General features: G+C 45.6%; 1 protein-coding gene across 1 annotated transcript in view; it reads left to right on the forward strand.

Moving 5' to 3' along the window:
* Positions 1–25,399, forward strand: part of cntn2 (contactin 2) — a 170,931-nt gene that overhangs the window by 37,449 nt on the left and 108,083 nt on the right. The window contains exon 2 of the mRNA XM_078546404.1: positions 11,337–11,488. Coding sequence (XP_078402530.1) covers positions 11,434–11,488 — 55 coding nt within the window. The 5' untranslated portion in view covers positions 11,337–11,433. The remainder of the gene's footprint in view (positions 1–11,336; positions 11,489–25,399) is intronic.

Genomic DNA, 25,399 nt, shown 5'->3' on the forward strand with positions numbered 1-25,399 from the left:
GCTTTCTCTTCCCACCACATGTCCTTTATCTGCTGGATTTGGCTTTGTGCATCAGCCTTGAGCTGTTGGAATGCTGCCTTCTTGACTTGTGACATTGAGTAGATACATCTCTACACATTCATATGCACAGACATGCATACACACACATACTCAAACGCACATGCACATGTGTATGCTTGCAAATACATGTACACATTGAGAATGAGAAGTGTACCTTACACCAGGAACACTGTGAATGAGGGGCATACTTTATACTTGTTACTCTGTGGGGCAGGGCTATCTGACACAGGTAGATCGGTTGCCCAGGAAGCTGTGTAGACAAATCATGTATAGGCCAGCATTATTATCTGGACTAAGCTATGCACCTTCTAGGCAGTACATTGAGACTCCATTGAGCTAACAAATCATCTGTGTCTCAGTGGGTAGCTCTCTTGCCTCTGAGCTAGGAGGTTGTGGGATGAAGTCACACTCCATGTCCTTGAGCACAAAAATCTAGGCTGAGACTAACGTGCAGCACTGAGGGAGTGCTACAATGTCTGACATGTGTTTCAGATAAACTGTTAAAACCGAGGCCTGGTCTGCTATCTTAGATATTGGTAAAAGGTCCCATAGCGTTATTCAAAGAAAAACAAGAGATCTTTCCCTGGGGCTGAATCTTTGGCTCAGCGAGCAGGAGCGGGGGTGGGGCCCGCTCGCCGAGGCGTAAAGGGCGCAGGGTGTCGTCGGGCATGCGTCCCACAACTTGGCTGCGCGCCCGCCGAACTGTCAAATGCCTGTTAAGGCCATTAATTAACTAATTAAGCCTATTGAGAAAGCTGCCCATCCAACCTTAAGGCTGGCGGGCAGGCAAAGAGCCCAGGCGGCCTTTGCATTTTTCATGGAACCTCATCCAAATTGGTTGCCGTGTTTCCTACATTACAGCAGTTTCATTTCATTGGCTGTAAAGTGCTTTGGGGGTGTCCTGAGGTCATGAAAGGTGTTATATAAATGCACATCTTTCCATTTTTATCTTTTTAACTTCTGGGGCTCCAAGTCTTCATTAAATATCTATGATATTCAGTGAACAAACTTAAAACAGACAATGAAACTTTCATCTTTGACAGTCTCCAGTGATACCGGGAGTGGGCATCTGTAACAGTACACACTAAGTCCAGATAAAGCACTTTCACTAAGTGGGATGGTGCTTCAGCTGTGAGTTCCTTCTAATGCACTAATGACTCTGTTCTATTGAGATAGCCCTGGGCAAGGGGACTATAAAGTACTAACCTCCCTGTGCCAGGGAACACACTTTCTCTATTCTTTTGTTAATAGCCTCCATTGAATGAAGGGACAAATAGCATCTTTGTCATTTGGACTTCTCTAACGATGCAATTTATTTCCTGTTTAAAAGGGGCTCTTGGCTTTGATCCGTCTACAATAACTCTCTTTTTAATTAATTCCTGCTCCCCTTGAGAAACCCAGGATTTCACTTATTTATTTTACCCATAGATTGTCTCATTTTTATCCATTTATGGTTCGTGTTCATGAAATACATTTCAAGTCTCTTCCTTTGGGAAGGTACTTTTTTTGAATGGAGTACTTCCCTATTTTATATGGGGAAGAAGAACAATGTGCATACAAGCTGTTTTTCGATGATTGTACGAAAATAGGGATTTTAATTATCTGCATGAAGGCTCTTGACTATTCTGCATTCTTCCCACAGATGGGAAACAGCTCCTTGTGTTCTCCATTGGAAATTGCAGAGACAGCAACTTCTAATCAGTCCAGACCATGGATGCCATTCCAGTGGGAAAGGAAGAAAGAACTTGCATTTCTATAGTGCATGTCATGGCCCCTGATTGTGCCAAAGTGCCTTACAGCCCAGTTAAGCACTTTTGAAGTGTTATAATTTGGGAAACATGGCAGTCACTTTATGTACAGCTCAGCAAAATCCCCAAAACAGCATCAAGATAAACAGCTTTATTGACGTTAGTTGAGGGATGAATAGTGGCCATGGGATCTTTTGTGCATTCACCTGAGAGGGTAGACCTCATCTACAACACAACCCCCCACCCCACTCAGTACTGCACTGGAGTGTCAGCATAGATTATCTGCTCAAGTACCCAAAGCAGGATTTGAACCCACCGTCATCTGAGAGACAACATGAGCATGCTACCAAGTGAACCAAGGCCAACACTTTGCAGCTGGCAATGTAGGTTTCTTAGCTAGTAGCACGTTCTCCAGCTGACAATGCTGTTTTCTATGGAGCCACATCAAGGCACACAGAGGCATTGCCCGTTGGCGATATAGTTGCAGCAGGGCTCCAGCGATCTTCATACTGGAAAGAAAATTGATATTTTTACAAAACACAAAATAAATTGAGTAGGGGAGAACTTTGAACCATGTACACAATAATAACAGCTTGCTTTTATATAGCGCCTTGAACCGAGCAAAATATCCCAAGGCATTTGACAGGGTCATTATATTGACATCAAGACAAAGGAGGAGACATTAGGACAGGTAACAAAAAGTTTGGTCAAAAGGCTAGATTTTATGGATGGCTCTAAAGGAGGTGGGAGACCGGGAGAGGTTTAAGGAAGGGAATTCAAGAAACTTAGGGCTGAGATGGCTGAAGGCAAGGCAACCAATGCTGGGGCAAATTAAGAAGCTAGAGGGACACAAGAGTTCTGGGGCTTGCAGGGCTGGAGAAGGTTAGAGAAAGGAAGTATTGGAGGGACTTGAACACAAGAATGGCAGTTTTGAAACTGAAGAGTTAACAGATCTGGAGCCAATTTAGGTTAAGGGGGTCTAATGGGGGAACATGGGATTTAGGCATCGCTGGCTAGGCCAGCATTTATTGCCCATCCCCAATTTCCCTTGTTCAGAGGGCATTCAAGAGTCAACCACATTGCTATGGATCTGGAGTCACATGTAGGCCAGGTCAGGTAAGAATGGCAGATTTCCTTCCCCAAAGGGCATTAGTGAACCAGATGGGTTTTTACAACAATCGACAATGGTTTCATGATCATCATCAGACTTTTAATTCCAGGTTTTTATTGAATTAAAACTTCACCATCTACCACAGTGGGATTTGAACCCAGGTCCCCAGAGAATTACCCTGGGCCTCTAAAATACTAGTCCAGTAACAATATCACTAAACCACCACCTACCCCTATGTATTGGTGGAAGATGAACAGAACTTGATGGAACAGGACTCTTCTTTATATTTTCTTTCCCTTGGAGTTATTATCCTAATTCCTCTGTGATATTGTTTAAAGTTCCACTTGTTGAATAGTTCACCCACTTGCAGGTTGAAGCTGATCCATCTTAGCTCTGTGACAAACCCTCGCCTGGGCGCATCCATCCAGATGGAAAAATTCAATGCCAAACATTCTGTGTCTTTACCCGAGCGACTGGGACCCTTTTGCCTTTGCCCCTCCCTGCTTCCTGTAACCAGAAAGGTCAAAAGGTCTGAGGTCTGCAGGCAAAATTCTGCAATATGCGAGATAGCAATCCCTAAGAAAAATGTGAGTTTTCCTCCAAATTGCTGGAGTTGGGGATCTCTATTGCCTGCTTGCAACTGGAAATAATGGGCAAAGGGAAGTCACGTAGAAATTTCAATCAGTGAGAATAATTGAAAATGGAGAAGTCCTGGAGTATTGCGCTATCTCGTCCCACAGTGAAATGCAGTTCAGTGGTAAAACTCATATCCACTCGGATCTAGTTTGGTGAAATCATTATTGCATTGAAAGGAATTGAGGAAAGAGGAAGATTTTAGACTTGCCCCTCACACACAACTAAATCCAGCGTTGATTTCCCCCCCTCCCACTCCGCGCTCTTTTATTGAAGACAAAGAGAGGCTCAGTGACTATTCCAATTTCACAAAATTGCATAAACAACTTCAGAAACAATGGTCTTAATTACTTGCTAATTGGATTTTAACAGGATTTACTTGTTGAAGTAATGGAGCGAGTCTCCCTCATTAATGAAGGCAATGCCAATAGTCATGTTATGAAGGAGCTTAAGGATAATAGGGTGATAAGATGGCCACCCGGCACAGCCTTTCACTGCACTGCCTTCTTACCCACACTGTTAACAGGTATGATATCAGCCAATGTTGCATGACTCATGTTTATCAATAGGCACCATCCTGCCACCCAGCACTCGACCCAGTTGGTACCCACACTGTTATAAAGGGGCAGTGTTCTACACTTTGTAGCTTCAGGCAGCCAAGCTGATTCCAACTGCCTTCACTTTGGAGAATTCCCTCATAGTTATTCCCATGTCACTGCTGGCTCCTTTCATCAAGACTGTAACTTGTTTCTCAGCCCATCACCCGCCCTCCTTCTCCCTTACTTCTGTCCCCCTTCCACTTTCATCAGATCACTGCCATTTCTCCGGCCTTCACCACCTTTGCCATATGGCATTAAAGAATGTAAGAACATAAGAAATAGGAACAGGAGTAGACCATTCAGCCCCTCGAGCCCGCTCCGCCACTCTATAAGATCACAGCTGATCTTCTTGTGTTTCGATTTCCACATTCCCACCTAACCCTGACAACCTTTGATTCCCTTGCCTAACGAGAATCTATCCCCCCCTGCCTTATAGATATTCAATGACCCCCGCCTCCACCACCTTCTGAGGCGGAGAGTTCCAAATTCGTAAATCCCTCTGAGAGAAAAAATTTCTCCTCAGCTCCCAATCCCTGTCAAAAATGTTATATAAACACACAAGGAAAGACAGGAATGAGAAAAGAACATTTAGTTCACCCAGCATTCTCATTAATTTCCCACCAAGTCATTTGATACACTTGAAAATCCAGTGAAGGAAAATAGTGCCATCTATCTAAACCCAGTCTTCCTCAGTTCCAAATGTCCCCAGTCAGCGGTATTTCTGTGCGCTGGACGATAGCGGGAAGTTTTCCCACAATGACTGGAGTTACGGAAGAGCTGAATCCTTAGAAAACTCACCCACTTTGCGAGGATTTTTTACGCTGCGATCAGGGTTCCTCTAAACTGCAGAGAAACAAATTGCTACCGTTAACAATCAGCATTCCCGGAGCAGTTCAGCTTCATCCAAACCAGTTGGAAAGTACTGAAAGAGCATATATAAGCAATTCGATTATTTTTACCTGAAAATAATGCAAGTCCCAAAATATATCATTATCGAGGGATTTAAATTGGGCTAAATTCAATCTCCACAGCATTGCAAAACAATCCACAATGGACTCTTCCAGTTCAGAGGTTCCATGCACCTCGAGCACATGAGAAGAATTTTGTCCACAGAAATTCTATACAATGGGAACATTACAATGGACCTGCATTCGGTACATTCACAGATCCAATGGTGTGACTGTGTGACTCTGAATCCCTGATATCCCAAAGGAAAAGTTCTCATTTTTAAGTCTTATTTCTCAGAGAAGTTTTTAAACTTGTTTCATGTGGGGAAGATTTCAGTGTGGATGAGGTGGGGAGCGGTGGGGCTGGAGTAAGATAGGGGGTAGCAGATCGGCTGTCCCATTACACACGCTGCCCAAAATTCTTTCAAAGCCCGTGTGGAGTGTATGGCAGTCGGACAATCCAATGCCATCAGTTCACCCCCTCCACTGAAGTTTACAACACTGCCTATTCTTATATAGAATGGAATTTACAGCACAGCAACAGGCCATTTGGCCCAACTGGTCCGTGTCAGTGCTTATGCTCCACATGAGCCTCCTCCCACCCTACGTCACCCAACCTTAGGCCAAGACATTCTAGTCCCGTCATGGTGGGAACTGTCTTGGGAGATTCGGCAGCCCAGCCAAAAGTCCATTGACTTTCAGCGGCACCGGACGGTCCCGGCGATGGGTGGAGCTAGGAAACCCCGCCCTTCGAACTGTGGAGGAGGTGCCAACCAGACCCTGGCATTTCATTTCTTGTAGCGCCAAATGCAGAATGTCAACCCATGCATTGCTGGGCTGGAGGCAATAAAATCTGCACCAAAAAATGAAGTTTTCTCCTTGTTCAAATAAGTGAGACACTTGCTGCTAGGAACAGGAGGTGGGGGGAAAGGTGGGCGTCTGCCTTATTATGATCCCTGAACATGGAGTGAATACTTGGTTTTAAAAATCAGGAGGAACGGGGCACTGAAAATTAATCGGAAAAGTGGTGTGAATCAACCAGGCACCTCTAGAGGGTGAATCAGTGTGAGTGAGTAATGCAAGAGCTTTGGTCAGGAAAAGAAAAATGTAATATTTATCAGCCATGTATAGGCAATATTGATCCCTTTATATCCATTACTGAAGAAGGGCACTACTAAATAATGCTCTCAAATCACATGGGGCTGCTGCACTTTTAAGGGATTGCAAAGTAATGGAGCTTATAGAATATTAATGTTGTCTAGTGTTTGTCACTCATAACCGAGGATATTATTAACAGTTAACTATCATGTCAGTGCAGCAATACTTGTGAGTTGCCTAATAGCACATTGACAAAGTGCAGTTACTTGACTAAGTGGATCTGTCACAGTGTGTCAGAGCCCAGGTGCAATGGAAACTGCTCTGTTTACACAGCGGAGCCCCTGGTTCCCATGCTGCTCCAACAAAACCCAAAGGCGCCAGCGAGCGCTCACCTGCGCAGGTGGGAGTGAGTCACTCGTATCACCCATAACCAACACAAATAACCTGCTTCTGTCTCTGATGATAAGTGGTTCCTGGTAATGATACCATGTGGGGCCGTGCTAAACACCAGAAGTGCCCACGTTTGGTGGATTTCAGTCAACAACAACAACTTGCATTTATAAAGCTGGTGGAGGAGCCCAGGATAAGGTGGCATAGCCTTAAAATTAGAGCCAGGTGGTTTGGGGGTGATGTCAAGAAACACTTCTTCAAACAAAGAGTAGTCGACATCTGGAACTTTCGCCTGCTAAAATCAATTGAGGCCGTGGGTTAATTGACAATGTCAAAATGGAGATTTATAGATTGTTGTTAGTCAAGGGACCAAGATGGGTAGATGGAGCTAAGATACGTATAAGCCATGTTCTAATTGAATGGCGGAATAGGCTTGAGGAACTAAATGGCCTCCTCCTGTTCCCATTGTGCATTAACATTGGAAAATGTTCCAAGTCACTTCACAGAAGTGTAATCAAATACAAATTAGGACAGGTGACCAAAGGTTTGGTCACAGAGGTAGATCCATGTCCAAAGGCAGCAAGACCTGGACAATATCCAGGTGTGGGCTGAAAAATGGCAAGTAACATTTGCGCCACACAAGTGTCAGGCAATGACCATCTCCAACAAGAGAGAATATAACCATCAACCTTGACATTTAAAGGCATTACTATTGCTGAATCCCTCACTATCAACATCCTGGAGTTTACCAATGACCAGAAACTGAACTGGACTAACCATATAAACTGTGGCTACAAGAGCAGTTCAGAGGCTAGGAATCCTGCAACAATTAACTCACCTCCGGAGTCCCCAAAGCCTGTCCACCATCTACAAGGCACAAGTCAGGAGTGTAATGGAATACTCTCCACTTGCCTGGATGAACGCAGTTCCAACAACACTCAAGAAGCTCAACACCATCCAGGGCAAAGCAGCCTGCTTGTCTGGCACCCCACCCACAAATATTCATTCCCTCGACCAGCGATGCACAGTAGCAGCAGTGTGTACCATCGACAAGATGCACTGCAGGAATTCAACAAGTCTCCTTCGACAGCACCTTCCAAACCCACGATCACTGCCATCTAGAAGGACAATGGCAGCAGAAACATGGGAACACCATCACCTGGAAGTTCCCTTCCAAGTCACTCACCATCCTGACTTGGAGATATATCACCGTTCCTTCACTGCCGCTGTGCCAAAATCCTGGAGCTCCCTCCCTAACAGCACTGTGGGTGTACCTACACCACATGGGCTACAGCGGTTCAAGAATGCAGCTCACCGCCACCTTCTCAAGGGCAATTAGGGATGGGCAATAAATGCTGGCCTAGCCAGCGATGCCCACATCCCATGAATGAATAGCAAGAAAAGGTTTTGAGGATGAGAGACTGAGCCAGCGAGGTTCAGGGAAGAAATTCCAGAGCTTAGGGCCAAGGCAGGTGAAGGAGAGTTGCCAATGGCAGGGTGAAGGAACAAAGCGATGCACAGGAGGCCAGGGTTGGAGGGAAGCAGAGATCTCCAGGGGCTTCAGGGCTGGAGGAGACTACACGACACTTTAATATCAACCATACCCCATACCTGCTTTTGTGATGTCTTTCATTTTTTAAAATGTATTCTCTCACCTGGGCATCTATGGCTGGGTCAGCATTTATCGTCCGTCACTAATAGCCCCTTGAGAAGGTGGTGGTGAGCTGCCTCCTTGAACCGTTGCAGTCCATATGATGTAGGTACACCCACAGTGCTGTTAGGGAGGGAGTTCCAGGATTTTGACCCAGTGACAGTGAAGGAACGGCGATATATTTCCAAGTCAGGATGGTGAGTGACTTGGAGGGGAACTTCCGGATGGTGGTGTTTACATGTGGCTGCTGCCCTTGCCCTTTCAGGTGGTAGAGGTCATGGAAATGGAAGGTGCTGGTGAAGGAGTCACGGTCCGGAAAGAATTAGTGAGATATTGATTGCCTCCTTCATCCTTATGAACAAGTGTTGGTCAAGTGGTCAACGCTGTGTAACAGATGTAATGAGAGTAAGTGGACTCTAATGGGGGTGGCAATCAATCAACCTCTGTCCTTTATTCTGCAGGACAATGTTCAATCAGCATCATAGCAGCATTGCGAACTATATTTTTATGGAGCTTTGGCTCAATAGCTTCCAAGGGTAGGTTTGTTCTTATAATGAAGCCGTATTGCCAACCGAGAAAGAATTGCATTTGGCTGCACTCCATTAATATAAATATAGCCTCAGGGAACTGCAAGTCCTATTTCTTAGGGCATTTGGTTGTGCTGGTGCCTTTCCCTTCACTTCTGCGGGTTTCTCCTCTAAGTACACATGGCCTGTACACACTCACATATGTATTATCACAACACACATGATACGTTCATCATCTACACATCCCTACGCACATCATCACCAATGTCTTTCTAACGTACGACACCACCAGCCTGTTCCAGACAGCCTGTCGAGAGGAACACACCTTATTAAAGGAAATCACCGCTCAGTGACATAATATTCTAAAGTTAGAGCTTGGATATGATTCTCTGGCACAGTCATCACAGAGTCAGCAGAACATTAGCAGATGGAAATGCTTGAAAGAGATGGAGTACAGCTAATGATTACTTGAATTGGTTTTGGATAACTCACCCGATGATATGATGTGAGAGGACAGAATGTCTGCAGTAACTGTGTGTTGTCACTATCCCAGGTAGAGCAGAACAATTTCCTTCATTTGCTGTTCCTTGTACAAGAATACAGCTGCTGATTTGGTTGCAACTGGTGATCAGGCATCAGCAAACCCCTGGCAAATCGAGTGTGACTAAACCTTGTGCAACTGTTTAAAATCAGAAAGCAAACATATTTGGATTCAGCTGAGTGGAAAGCCAGGAATACCCGCTAATAACAGCCATAGCAAATCCCAACAAGGTGACTCGCATTTTGCAGCTGCCTGCACAATAATTGTGTGTCTGGAACTAGAGACACTGACCTAAGTATTGGTGCAATCCAAATCCAGCTTTAGTTCCACAATAATGGTCCAGGTTTTGCACTGGTAATGATAAAACTATCAGCGCTTGCCATTTTTATTCTTCTGAATCTGACAGCAGCAGCTCCTGGAGTCCACTCATACGCAGTAAAACGAAGGAATCCAGAAATTGGTGTCCGTGATTCTCCATTGAATCACTGTTGAAGTCCCCCCCAAGGCTGCAATCAAGTAGAAATCACTGAACTGATGAGAACCTGACGTTTTTTACACTATTAGTCCTGTAAAAACCCTATAAAAAGTTGAATTGTTGAATGGCATATAACTATGCTTTTAATGGCATACTAAAGTTCATAATTACTTCTGTGAAACCTCTCTGGCACTGAAAAACTAGCTTTATCTTTGTAGAATGTCAGATTTCTCCATTGTAATAAAAAAACACATTTTAAATATGTCATTTTGTATAAACTCTGTTTATAGCATTTCAGCATCTACCTGAATCCTATGTGTGTGCCCAATCATTTATTTTTCTCTCCGTAACATTTAATTAAAAGTAAAGGATAATCAATGCAGTTTACTTCCTGATTTGCTGTTGGTGAGAATTATTCGATGCGATTGGTTACTTATCCTGCTTGATGACATCACTGTTGCTGGACAGCTGGAGATCCCCTTAACTTAGCACCAGATTTAAACTGACAGTGGGAAATGGGGAAATCCACACCACAGAGATTGTTAGCTCTTTGTTAGCCTTCTTCGAGGTTGGAGATGAGTGCTATCATTTCCTGACCACACAATCTAGCCCAACATATTGTGTTTCTCACACCGTCTCCACGTGTGGCAGTGCTTTCTACAGTAGCTGCTTAAAAAATAAAAGAAGGTTTAACATTTCAGGCCAACGACTTTTCGTCAGAATGGTTCTGATGTAAGGTCATCAATTTGAAATGTTAACTCTGGGCAACAGCTTCCAGTCGGTGAGCAGGGATGGGGCCTGCTCGCCGAGGTGTAAAATGATGCGGGGGTACATCGGGCGTGCATCCCGACGTCACCCTACGTCATTTAGATTTTCAGTTCGTTGGGCGTGCAGCCGATTCAGCCGCCGAACTGTCAACAGCCATTAAAAAACTAATTAACCTGACTGGTGGACCTGGGAGCCCAGGGGGGGCCTGGGAAAAAGCATGAAAACCTCATCCACGGGCGGGATGAGGTTTCATGAGGGTTCTTAAATTTTTATTAAAGGTTTCAATAAAAGTTATGGGCATGTCCCAACTCATGTGACAGTGGGTCAGGGAAATTTTTTTAAATGCCTTTATTTGAAGTCTTAAAATCGGAGACGAACTCCCTGAGGCAGCGCTTTGCCTCAGGGAGATCTGTGCGCTCTTTCGCGCGCATGCAGAGCGCACTCCCGGCTGAGGTAATCTCCCCCCCCCGCCCACACAGGGAGCGCACAGCGCTTCCTGGCAGACGTCACGCGGGGCGGGCCTTAATTGGCCCTCCCACGCAAAATGGCAGTGCACCCCCCCAAACCGGGGGTGCCGATCAGGAGGTTGCCCGCCCGCAGCCACTCCCACACCTGCCCCCCCCGAAGTGGGGAAAATGTTGTCCTCTGTTCCTCTCTCCACAGATGCTGCCAGACCTACTGAATATTTCCAGTATTTGTGTTAAAAAAAGGCTACCTCACATTGACATTGAAATCTTCACAGCACAAAGTGATCTTTTAAATGTGAATCGATGGTATCTGTTTTGCAGGTGAGAACTGAGATTCTGAAGGAAATTAGCGGCAGGTTTGGTGTAAGAAACTCCCTCGCAGTTCTCCATCGCTGACACGTTGTGTCTGGTCTTCAGGATGAGACTGTCAATCAGTCCCATCTTTGTCATTTCAGTCACAAGCTGGCTAACAGGTAAGCTCTACTATACATGATTTAAGACCAGATACTGCCTTGTGCTCAGTCAATGAGAAATGACACTGAATGTGTGAATGTTTTTGATCTCATGCATGACCTGGAACATAAGGATATGACATAAGAAGACCTCAAGTTTGTCCCGCCGTCCAATTAGATCAAGGTTGATCAGTATCGCAATTCCAATTTACCTGCCTTTGCTCTCCATATCCCTCATCTTACAAAACGTAACTCCAGTCACTCTGGACTCAAAAGTAGGCCATTCGGCCCCTCAAACTAGTTCAATTTCACTTAGATCTGAAAGGATTTGAGGCAGGGGCCAATCATGATCTAATTGAATATGTGTCATTTTCCTTTTTACATGACTATGTAAATTCACAAGTATCAGCTTGTTCCTAACAACCTCTCTATTCTTGCCTTCTATCAAAAAAACTTGCATTTAAATAATGCTTTTCGCAACATTACATAGGTGGGCCACTCAGGTGTGGTGTCAGGAAGCACTTCCTCTTGCAAAGAGTAGTGGAAATCTGGAACTCTTTTCCCCAAAAAGCTGCTGAGATTGGGGGCGGGGGCGGGGGCGTGATGGTCAATTGAAAATTTCAAAACTGTAACCAATAGACTTTTGTCAGGCAAGGTTAGTGAGGGCTACAGAGACAAGGCGGGTACATGGAGATAGGATACAGGTCAGCCATGATCTAATTGAATGGCGGGACAGTTTTGAGAAGCAAATTGGCCCACTTCTGTTCCAATGTTCAAAGCGCTTTGCAGCCAACGAAGTACTTTTGAAGCATAGTCACTGTTACAATGTATTATGGGCCATACGAGGATCATAAATTCCTGAAAACATTGACAACAACAACTTGATGTAGCATCTTTAACGTAATGAAACATCCCAAGGTGCTTTGCAAGAGCGTCACAAAGCAAAAATGACACCGAGCCACATAAGGAGGTATTAGGTCAGGTGACCAAAAGCTTGGTCAAAGAGGTATGTTTTAAGGAGGAGGAAAGTAAAGGAGAAACGTGGGGTAGAGAGACGGAGAGGCGTAGGGAGGTTTGGGCCTAGGCAACTGAAGGCACGGCCACCAATGGTGGAGCAGTTACAATTGGGAATGCGCCAGAGGCTGGAGGCCAGAAACTTGTACAGGGTTTTGGTGAGACCACACCTGGAATACTGTGTGGTGTTTTGGTCTCCGCATTTAAGGAAGCAATACTCACACTGGAGGTAGTACAGCGAAGGTTCACTAAATTTGTCCCTGGGATGAGGGGCTATGATGAGAGGCTGAATAAATTGGGCTTATATTCTCTGGAGTTTAGAAGAATGAGAGGCAATCTCACTGAAACCTACAAAATTCTGAAGGGACTTCATAGGGTGGACACTGAGAGATTGTTTCCATTGGTTGGGGAATCTAAAACGTGGGGGCACAGTCACAGGATAAGGGGCCGATCCTTTATCCTGAGGAGAAATTACTTCACTTAAAGGGTTGTGAATCTTTGGAATTCTCTACCTCAGAGGGTTGTGGATGCTCCATCTTAGAATTCATTTAAGGCTGGGATCAAGGGCTATGGGGAACGGGCAGGAAAATGGAGTTGAAACCCAAGATCAGCTCACCGCCACCTTCTCAAGGGCTACTAGGAATGGGCAATAAACGCTGACCCAGCCAGTGAAGCCCACATCCTGTGAATGAATATAAAATATAAATATAAAAAAGCGATTGTATTGAATGGTGGAGCAGGCTTGGCAGGCCATATGGTCTACTCCTGTGTCTTGTTTCTTGTATCCTTGTATTAGATCGGTGCAGGTATCTTGGAGGGTAGTGGGGCTAGAGGAAAGGGAGGGGAAAGACAATAGAGCAGTTTGAAAATAAGGATGAGAATTTTAAAATTAAGGCGTTGTTTGACCGGGAGCCAATGTAGGTCAGCGAGCACCAGGCTGATAGGTGAATGGAAATTACTGTAAGTTAAGACACAGGCAGCAGAGTTTTGGATGACCCCATGTTTACAGAGGAACCTGGTGAAAATCAGGTGAAAGTGTGGCAAAGGGCTGATGAATCAGGCCAGGACCCTGAGACGCAGGTCTTGGTCTCTGCTGAGGGTGTCTACAGGTTTTGTTTGCTACTGAATCCCTTACCTGTCTGTGTTAAAGGGTGTGAGGGTAGACGAGGGGACTCAAGTCTAGAAAGTCCCTGGCCTAGACCCTAGGATGTGATGGGTAACCAATATCCTAGTTCAAAGCAGCCTGGACTGGTCGAGTCTGGACTATCCTCCCACTTCAACCTACCAAATTCAGTCAGCTTGGTGGTACTATCAGCCTCCTTATAAAGAAACCAATGGGAACAAAAAATCTAAAGTCATTCGCTACTTGCATTTGTCCCTGGCCTGACTTCATTGAACTCCCACCCTCTGCACCCAACTATGGTAGGTACCAGCTGACCCAGATATCACTGCATAGATGGGAGAGACGGTCAGTGGAGGAAGTTCCCAAACTGATTCCAGCAGTGGTCGAGATGAAAGACGTCTGAACAAGTAGGCTGGTGACCAGGCTTATCCTCTAGAAAGGGTACAGTTCTCTGTAGTTGTTTCTCTTCTCCACTGTTTTCCTGGTCAGTATCTGGATGATTATTAATCCCCATGATTAACGTTGAAGCCTTTTCAATGGCCTCCTTAATCTCTTTTTTTTAAAAATCTCCTGAAGTATCCACTACTCCACTCCAGGAGATGTTTATTGTAACAACTCATAATTATCGGCTTCACCATCCTTGACCTCAATCTCCGTTGCCACAGTTACGTCAGCCAAACCATTTATATTTATTTTTAGGACCTTGACTTGTTTTGAGTTCCGATAGCTTCCAGGATCTCTGCACCTAGTTATTTTAATCTCTTAATCCACGTCCCAGTTTAACTAGGTCTCCTTCATTCCAATTACATCTAAACACATTTTTCCAAATCCACAAATAGGCTGCCAGTATTAAGTAAATTACTCACCTCGTCTCTCACTCCCCTTTATTACGTTTTCTCTCTTTATTGCACTTTGATTTTCTTTCCCTGCACAAATTAATTTTCCCTTGAATTCCCTGTTAGTATCACTGAGTCCCTTCCATTCCCCCTTTATCCAAATATAAAATTCGGAAATGGCTAGGTCATTTTCCTTTCTGTAGTCTAGCCTACCTATTCCTGGGTTGATGATGTTCCTCTAGGCCCTGGGTCTTCCTCTAAAACAACCCCAGTTGTCTTGAAGCACGTGCCTTTGAACAAATCCTCCTGGCTAAGCACTCATTCATAAAAACCCAGCTGGTTCACTTACGTTTAGGAGAGGAAACCTGCCGTCCTTACCCACAATGGCCTACATTTGAATGTGGTTGGCTCTTAACTGCCCTCTGAAATGGCCTAGCCACTCAGTTGAAGGGCAACTAGGGATGGGTAACAAATGCTGGCCTTGTCAGTGATGCCCCATCTCACGAAAGGATAAGAAAAGCTGTAACAAAAACAGAATTACCTGGAAAAACTCAGCAGGTCCGGCAGCATCGGCGGAGAAGAAAAGAGTTGACGTTTCGAGTCCTCATGACCCTTCAGCAGAACTGAGTAAAGTTAGGAGAGGGGTGAAATATAAGCTGGTTTAAGGTGGGGGTGGGGTGGGGGGAGAGAAGTTGGGGGGGTGTGTGGTTGTAGGGACAAGCAAGCAGTGATAGGAGCAGATAATCAAAAGATGTCACAGACAAAGGAACAAAGACGTGTAAAAGGTGGTGATATTATCTAAGAAAATGTGCTAATTAAGAATGGATGGCAGGACACTCAAGGTACAGCTCTAGTGGGGGTGGGGTGGAAAGACTGACAGGGCATTACAGTTATAGATTTAAAAATAATGGAAATAGGTGGGAAAAGAAAAATCTATATAAATTGTTGGAAAAAACAAAAGGGAGGGGGAAGAAACGGAAAGGGGGTGGAGATGGGGGAGGGAGTTCAAGATCTAAAGTTGTCTGTGGTGAATGTGATGGCTCTCTCTCTGTCAGAGTTCCCGCCTCACCTGTTTCACTAGAACAAGTCACTGTACTGAGTTGGAAGCTGTGGCTTAGTGGGTGGGCGACGCTCTTGCGTCTGAATCATCAGGCTTTGGGTTTGATTCCCACTCCTGATCACTGGGGCTGCACTTTACAGGGGCGGAGGGGGGCAGCGGCAGAAGGAGTGAAATTCGGCTTCCAGCCAACAGGCTCCGCCCTGCAGCCATAATATGCTGTGGGCGGGCGAAATCGCCCGATAGTGCGACTTCCACCCATCACTTGGGAGGAAGGCCCGCCCTGGGGAGCTGCCAGCCAATCGGATTGGCCGGCAGCTCCGGCAGTCCCGTCAGCACCAAGAGCTCAGTAGTGGGGGGGCTGCCGGGACTGCAACCAGGCCCAAGAAGAAGAAGGCCAAATGGATCCTGGAGTGAAGTAAGTCCGGGGTATTGGGTGGGGTGGGTTTGGCCAGCTTAGGGAGGGGGGTGGTGGGGGCGGGTTTTGGAGAGCAGGCAGGTAAGAAGAAAGGGGTGTACTATCTTAGGGGGATGCCCCTAATATGCAAAGGGAACCCCTCAAAGATAGTTCTCCCCCCTTCCTTCCCACACTTAAAACCATTTTTTTTTAAAACGGGCTGCCCACTCCTGCATGGTTGCCAACGTCAACCATGTTATGGTGGGGGCAGTGTGTTATCAGTGAGTTAACAAACTCAACTGATCCTCAATTATTTATTTATGGCGCATAGGCTGCCGATTTTGGTACCTGACCACCTACCGTGTTATGGGAGTGAGGCTCGGGCGTGTGTGGGAAGGTGTTGGCCTGGGAACCTGCCCTATTTTACATTGCCCCACCCCCCACTCACCCCATCGAAAACACCCCCTGCGGCAGCACGTAAATCCAGCCCTTAGCTTCTACTTAACCATATAACTGTTACGCCTTTTCCTTCTGTTTTCAAACAAAATGCTTAGGACTGCTTAGAGACACATCATCCCCTCAGTCTCTGCTTTTAAATCCCTCCGTGACTGAGCCACCTCCCTACCCTCTGTAACCTCCTCCAGCCCTTCAACCTTCCAGATCTCTGCATTCCTTGAATTGTAGCTCCTTGTGCATTCCCAATTCTCATTACCCCATCACTGACGGCCGTGCCTTCAGCTGCCTAGGGACAAAGCTCTGTAATTCCCTCCCTTGACCTCTCCACCTCGCTATCTCTGTGCCTCTTTGGAAGATGCTGCTTCAAGATGCTGTCACTTTGACCTTGTCCTAATATCACCTTACCTGGCCCTGTGCCATTTTTTTTGTCTAATTACATTCCTGCGAAACACCTTGGGATGTTTTGCTACATCAGAGGGGTGGTATATAAATTTAAGAACACAAGAAATTGGCACAGGAGTAGACCACACAGCCCATCAAGCCAGACTCACTATTCAAACAATCCTGGCTGATCTTGGGTTCAGCTCCATTTTCTCACCTGCTCCTCTGATTCCCTGAGGGACCAAAAATCTGTCTATCCCGCAGCCTTAAATGTATTCAACGATGAAGCATCCACAACCCTCTGAGGTGGCGAATTCCAAAGATTCACAACCCTTTGAGTAAAGAAATTTCCCCTCATCTCAGTCCTAAACGATTCACCCTTTATCCTGGGACTGTGCCCCCATGTTTTAGATAACCCAACCAGTGGAAACAATCAGCGTCTACCTATCAAACGCTCCCCACCCCCAGGATTTTGTAAGTTTCAATGAGATCGCCAAGTCGTTGCTCTTGTTCAGTTGCTAATTCCAATATACCCAGCCGTCTCTTACTCCTTGTCCTTACTTGTCCGCCCTCTCTTCAATATTCCCAACGTTTGGCTCCAGAAAAACCAATCGCCTTCCTGTCAGTATTTACAATCAAAGGAATGTCTTTCATTTCCTATGTTACAACAGTGACTACAATTCAAAAGTACTTCATTGGCTGTAAAGCTTTTTGGGGCATCCCCTGGTCATGAAAGGTGCTACATAAATGCAAGTCATTTTTCTTTTTCTTTTTTCACACCGTTGAATCTCCTACAACCATTATCTCATATCTTGCATTGATTACCTTATTCTTCAAAGCTACATTGCCTGAAGTATTGATTGCACAGAATTAATCTTTTGAGCAAGAAAACAGACACAGAAGGATCCAATATAGCTTCTGGCATGTACACACTCAGTATGTGCCAGGAGTGCACCAGACACCATATTGGTTAGGATTATGGGGAAAGGGCGGGAGAGTCAATACTAACTGGATAGGACCTTTTGAAGAGCTGGCAAGTCTCATAATGAGCTGAAGTGTCTGCAGTGCTCCATGACTCCATGAATTACTTGGTGCCCTCAGACAGCATCCCAGCAACAGAGCCACGAGAGGTGCCTTCATATCACCCATAAGTGTGGAATTATCCACTTTGGGTGGCAGAATGGAAAAGCAGAATATTTTTTAAAAGGTGAGAGACTAGTAAATAAACAGTGGCTTGGTAGTAGGGAATTGGAACCTTGCTAAAAAGGGAAACATGTTGCTGAAGCTTTTTTCTTGGCACTCATCAGGACAAATGCAAGAATGCCAAATTTCAAACAGACATGATCACAATACATTCATACACAGGGATCCATTCTCTGCAAACAAAAGGATTATGTTCAAGCCTTGTGCCTTTTTTGAATTACCCCGGAGCTTGGGGAAACCTATAGTCCCCCATTGCTTTTTCCAAGGCAATGCCTCAGCCAATCAGAGTTGACTTGCCAACACCCTTTTCTCCTGCAGTTTAAATAGTTGAGACTGTTTGAAATTTGGTATTCTTGCATTTGTCCTGACGAGTGCAAGATGAAAAGTTTCTGCAGCACGCCTACCTTTTTATCAATAGAATAGTAAATGTTGGTATTCAGGGGGATGCGGGGTTCTTGTACAATGAATCACAAAAATTTAACATCAGGTGCAACAAGAGATTAGGTAAGCAAATGGTATGTTAGCCTTTATTGCGAGGTGGTTGGAGTACAAGAGTAGGGAAGTCTTGCTGCAATTATACAGGAGTTGAGTGAGACCACACCTGGAACTGTGTGTGTGCAGTTTTGGTCTCTTTACCGAATGAAGGGTATTCTTGACTTAGAGGGTGTACAACAAAGGTTCACTCAATCAATTCCTAAGGTGAGAAAGTTGTCGTGTGAGGGATGATTGAGTAGAAAGGGCCTGTATTCTCTGAGGTTTAGAAGAATGAGGTGTAACCTCTTGGAAACAAATAAAATTCTTAGAGGGTTTGACAGGGTGGATGCTGAAAGGCTGATTCCCCTGTCTGGAGAGACTAGAATTAGGGGGTCATAGTCTCATGTTAAGAGGCCGACTGTGTGGGACTGAAAGAAAGAGAAACTTCTTCACTCAGAGTGTGGTGAATCTTTGGAATTCTCTACCCGAGAGGGCTGTGGATGCTCAGTCACTGAGTATGTTCAAAATGGAGATCAAGAGGTATTTGTGCACTAGGGGAATCAAGGGTATGGAGATAGGGCAGGAAAGTGGAAAAGTTTAACCATGATCTTTATTGAAAGGCAAAGCAGGCTCTAAGAGCTGTATGAATTCTCCTCTTATTTCTTATGTTCTTATACAAATGAGACAAGCAGATCAAGTTCCTGCCATCAGCCCTATAGGCACCACAGCAGCTGCTGAACTCAAATCCCACCCAAGTTCAGGTCATTCTAGGCCATTATCTCCAATTGTCACACTCGCATCAATGCCATTTTCCAATACAACATAGAATTACACTGAGCCTACAGCCTAGAGACAGTCCACCCTACTTCATCTCACCTCATCAACATATCCTTCTATTCCATTCTCCCTCTTGTTTTCATCCAGCTTCCCCTTAAGTGCATCTCTCCTATTTGCCTCATCTGCTCCATGCAGCAGCGAGTTACACATTCTAGACACTCTCTGGGTAAAGAAATGGCTCTTGAATTCCCTGTTGGATTAATTAGTGACTAGCTTATATTTATGCCGTTAGTATTGGACTTGATCACGAGGGAAAACATCTTCTCCATATCTACACCATCGAACCCTTCCATAATTTTAAAACCTCTTTCACCCCTCAGCCTTCTAGAGGAAAGATCCCCAGCCTACCTTGTCATTCCGATAGTGCGGCAGCATAGCGGTAATGTTACTGCATTAGCAATCCAGAGTCCTGAACTAATGATCTGTGGAGATGAAATCAAATCCCACCATGGCAGCCAGGGAACTTAAATTCAATTAATTAAAAACTCTGGAATATAAAGCTAGCATCAGTAACCATGAAACTACTGAATTGTTGTAAGAGCCACCTGGCATACTATTGTCCTTTGGTAAAGGAAATCAGTAATGGATAGCTGCTGTCTGATCTACACGTGACTCCAGTCCCACAGCAACGTGGTTGGCTCATAACTGCCCTCTGAAATTGTCCAGCAACCCATGTGGTTGTATTGGCAATAAATACTGGCCTAGCCAGCAATATCCCCATCCCATGAATGAATACATTTTTTTTCTATTATTTATTCACGGGATGTGGCCTTTGCTGGCTGGGCCAGCATTTATTGCCCGTCCCTAGTTGCCCTTGAGAAGGTGGTGGTGAGCTGCCTTCTTGAACCGCTGAAGTCCATGTGGTGTAGGTACACCCACAGTGCTGTCAGGGAGGGAGTTCCAGGATTTTGACCCAGCGACAGTGAAGGAACGGCGATATAGTTCCAAGTCAGGATGGTGAGTGACTTGGAGGGAAAACTCCAAGTGGTGGTGTTCTCATCTATCTGCTGCCCTTGTCCTTCTAGATGGCAGTGGCTGCAGGTTTGGAAGGTGCTGTCTAAGGAGCCTTGGTGAATTCCTGCAGTGCATCTTGTAGATGGTACACACTGCTGCTACTGCGCATTGATGGTGGAGGGAGTGAATGTTTGTGGATGTGGAGCCAATCAAATGGGCTGCTTTGTCCTGGACAGTGTCAAGCTTCTTGAGTGTTGTGGGAGCTGCACTCATCCAGGCAAGTGGGGAGTATTCCATCACACTCCTGACTTGTGCTTTGTAGATGGTGGACAACTTTGGGGAGTCAGGAGGTGAGTTAAATAACTTATCAAATCTGGTAAGCTTATGAATCTTTTTTGCACCTTCTCCAGTGCCTCCATGTCCTTCCGAAATATTGCTTTCTGACCTATTTGAATTAGCAGTCAGCACAAGGAAAAATCCTTTCTGACACTCACTGTCTCACGTAGCGCGATACACAAATTATGGGGCCTCTTTAAACCTCTGGATCTTATCTCATCAAATCATGGATTCAGATCCCTCTTTGTCAAGCAGAACAAATAATTTTGAATATGCATAAGCGTTGGGTGGAAAAGACAGCTGGTCCAGGAAGCCTGCCCTATACCATGATGATTCGACCATTGTGACTAAACATTTCTTCCCTCCGCTGACTTCCCCCACAACTCATGTAACCTTTAAGGAGAGACAGTAGATCAGAGAAAAAAACCCACAACTTATAGGGGAAAAAAAATACTTTGTAAAATTCCTCTCCAGCCCATTCAGGTGATCTAAACCATTCCGGGAGATTATTGACAAATACAGTAATGCATTTTGTGCAGGGTGATGTCTACAAATTTGGCAATCTCACTGACCTGGATGCATTAGGAAAACCTCTGCATAATTTCCCAACCGGTGACTTGTCTCCCCTCACCATCTTTCAATCCTTATGGGGGTGAATTTCCACAGGGGAGTACTCCTGTTTGTCCGCTGTAAGAACAGGAAAATCCTTGCAGAAATCCACTCCCATAACCTATCCGACAATCTGGTGGTGTGCAGCATGTTTTGGAGATGCCACCCTTCAGAAGGAGCAATTTTAACCCTAGGCCCTATCTGCCTACGGGAGTTGGATCTTGAAAATCCTCCAGCCAAAAAGGAGTACGAATTGTCCCAGTGTCTTAGTCAACATTGTTCCCTCAAACTACCCCATCAAAAGAATGGATCAGCTGGTTATAAGACCATAAGAACTAGGAGCAGGAGTAGGCCATTCAGCCCATCGTGCTCCACCATTCAATAAGATCATGGCTGATCTGATTTTGTCCTTAAAGCCACTTTCTTGCCTGTCCCCCATAACCCTTGACTCCCTTCTCAATCAAAAATCTATCCAGCTCAGCCTTGAATCTGTTCATGACCCAACCTCCACCACTATCTGTGGAAGAGATCTCCAAAGGCTAATGACCCTCTGCGAGAAGAACGATCTCTTCATGTCCATCCCTAAAGGGGAGACCCCTTATCTTTAAACTTTTGCTATGAGCAAAACAACTACCAACTTTACCTACATAAAAACACTCACTGGACTTCAAAGAATTTCAGTGCACATAAAGCATGATGAGATGTTTCCAATTGACAACATAAGATATTATATAAATGCAAGCCTTTATTTCACTCAGACCAACTTCAATGAAATAATGACCATTTGATACTCTCGATTGTGGGTCAGTTGGTGGGGCTCTCATCTTTGAGTCACAAGGTTCTGGGTTCAAGACCCACTCCAGGGATTGAGCACAAAAATCAAGGCTGACACTCCAGTGCAGTACTGAGGGAGTGTTGCACTGCTGGGGGTGCTGATGTTCTCATAAGATGTTAAACCAAGACCTCACCTGCCTGCTTTTGCAGACATAATAGATCCCACGGCTATATTGAAGAAGAGCAGGGAGTTTTCCCTGGTGTCCTGGCCAATATTTATCCCTCAATCAACATCACCAAAATAGATTATTTGGTCATGATCACATTGCTGCTTGTGGGAGCTTGTTGTGCACCAATTAGCTGCCACATTAGCTGCGTTACAAGAGTGACTCAAGCGTTTTGACACACCTGGTGGTTGTGGAAAGTGTTATATAAATGCAGGTCTTTCCTTCTTTCCTTCAATTCTTCGGTTTTAAGATAAGCCATTCGAAATTCAGGACTGAAGGCCATCTGACCATCCACTTACTTCTATTCCATGTGACTTCTACAACATTACGAAAGTTTAATACTCTCTGGAGTGTTGGTTAGGCCAGCGCAGTCATCAGGTTATGAACTGAATGGATTCTGCTGGGCTCCACATCCAATAGCTGGTTACGTTGGAATCTCGCTGAACTTGATGCTCTGAGGATAAGTAAACCTTAATTTGTTTGGCCCCCTGGTTTATCTTGTTTGAATGTTTTTGGATAAGTTCGTTTCCTCAGGTGTAGCTCTGATCTTGAGTTTCCCCTTTAAATGATGGCATCTGCAGGAATCAATAATTGATGCATTGCAGGATTAGATTTTGCTGATTTGGGGGCTTTAGTCTTTCAGGTTTCTGCACAGGTCAGCACTAAATCGCCTTGAATAAAAACAAAAAAACGCTGGAGCTACTTAGGAGGTCTGGCAGCATCTGTGGCAAGAGGAACCAAGTTAACATTTCGAGTTAAATATGATTATTCACGACTGAAGAAGGCACTGGAGTGTCAGCCTTGATTTTTGAGCTCAATCTCTGGAGTGGGACTTGAACCCAGAACCTTCTGACTCAAAGATGAGAGCCCCACCGACTGACCCACAATCAAGAGTATCAAATGGTCATTCTGAAGAAGAGTCATATTGGACTCGAAACAAATTAACTCTGTTTCTCTCTCCACAGATTCTGCCAGACCTGCTGAGTACTTACAGCATTTTCTATTTTTATTTCAGATTTCCAGCACCTGCAGTATTTTGCTTTTAACTAAATCACCTTAGTTTCTTTTACTGAAAAACTCTTTATTTAATATATTCTCCATAAACAGCAAAACATTATTTAAATAAAAGCAAAATACTGCGGATGCTGGGAATCTGAAATAATAATGGAAAATGCTGGAAAAGCTCAGCAGGTCTGGCAGCATCTGAGGAGAGAGAAATAGAGGGTGGAATTGTCCCAGATTTTCACTGTGTGGTGGCAAACGGGGAAAATGATGTTTTGCTCGTCGGCCGCAAAGGCGGCTTCTCACCCACACCCTCCACCAGCGCAGAGACACACACCTCGGTGGGACCTAGCTTTAGAGAAGCCTTGGGATCACAATCTGGTGAGCACATTGCACTTTCTGATCCACAGGCCGGGACTTCCCAGGTGTCCGGCACTCAGGAGACTGCTGGAGGCCGGAAATTTGTTGAGTCTGAGTCAGATGAGGAGCCTCTGGACTCGCTCAAGTGCCAGTTGCTGGAGCTGCAAAGGCAAACTCGGGAACATCAGGGAGGGATGTCCGCTGCACTCCTCAGATTGCAAGGCACGATGGAGGAGTCCGTCCGCCTTCAGGCTGAGGTGATAGCACCAGCATGCCAATGCACTGAGGTCAACACTGGCGGCCTCCATGGAGATCTTGACCCAGGACATTGGTCCTGCACTGCTGCGCGGGCTGAATTCCAATGCTGACGCCATAGTTGGCCTCCAACAGTGTCAACGCGAGAGGCGTGCAGGGCAGCTCGATCTCACTCCAGCTTCTCCTTCTCCTCAAGGAGTCAGCCTGGGGTCCTCAAGCACCCATAGGGAGGAGGATCAGCAGGTGCACCCCCTGGGGCCATCCATCCAAGCGACTCGGGCCCATCCAAATCCTCTCTTCCTGTGACCTCAGCAGCTCCAACTCTACAGGCTGAGGAGGGTGTCACTGACACAGAGCAGGACCCTGAAAGCAGGCCAGGGCCCTCCAAGTCTCAGCCCTACAGAGGACACCAGTCAGGGTCATCACAGGCAGGGTGTAGCAGTCAGCAGGCTGCCTCCACCTCCGCTGTAGATGTCCAGGGAGCACCAAGATGTGACGGCAGGGTTAAGAAGGTTAAGAAGATGTAGTTGCACAGCCTGAGCAAGGGAGTTAATCACTTGTACATAATGTTCACTATTGTAAATAAACTTTCAAGAATGTCTCCCTGCCTATGGCTCCTTGTTTTGATGAGCAGTGTTCTTGTTGCTCAGATGTGAAACCTTTCTGCACAAGATAAAGGCAGGTGTCTCAGTCCAGGGCCTCTTCCCTGTGCTTCATGCAGACTTCAGATCAAAGTGATGGTCCGGCCTCACACTCACTGGACACATTACTGATGCCTGCACCTCGGCGGTGATGGTCATTGCTGCTAGAATGTCATGGGCAGGCATCACAGAGTTCCGTCATTCTCTCTGCATGCTGCATGATGGGGCTGACCCCCATCTCTTCAGCATCTGTGGTCAGTGACGCTATGCTCCTGAAGGGCTCAGGTGCTGGTGGTGGACAAAGGATCAGATGCATTTAAAATTCCATGATATGACCCTGATCACAGAGCACAAGCGAGCTGCCCTCAGCCAAACAGAAGTCAGGTACTCTCAGAAGCTATGTGAAGATCTATTGTGTCCTCACTGCAACTGAGCAACTATTAGGGCCTCCACTGCATCTCCATTCTCACAGAGGGTATACACGCAGCCATAAGCCAGACTGGAGTCAACCATTCATAGATACAATGTGAGGATCTATGGTGTCTCCTTACTGCATGTCATCATCATCCTCCACAAATCTAGCAGCTATGGGGGTCTCCTGATCACGCCTGTCTCATCTGGCCAGTGCAAGGGCCTCATCCCCATCATCATTGTCTTCGAGGACCACCTCGCCCTCATCCCCATTAGCATCCTCCTCATCAGAGGAGACCTCCAGCTCCTGCATCTCCTCCTCAGCCAGCTCAGCTCCCCACTGCAGCGCCAGGTTGTAAAGGGCGCAGCAGGCGACAACGATATGTGACATCCCCTGTGGGCTGTATTGCAGGGCTCCACCAGACCGGTCCAGGCTCTGGAACCTCATCTTCAGCATCCCGATAGTCTGCTTCATCAAGTTGTGAGCTGCAGCATGAGCCTCATTATAGCGTCACTCTGCCGCAGTCTGAGGCTGCCTCACGGGTGTCATCAGCCACGGCCTCTGCGGGTGGCCCTTGTCCCTGA

This window comes from Cetorhinus maximus, chromosome 8 (genome assembly GCF_964194155.1).
Source record: "Cetorhinus maximus chromosome 8, sCetMax3.hap1.1, whole genome shotgun sequence".
Lineage (NCBI taxonomy): Eukaryota > Metazoa > Chordata > Chondrichthyes > Lamniformes > Cetorhinidae > Cetorhinus > Cetorhinus maximus.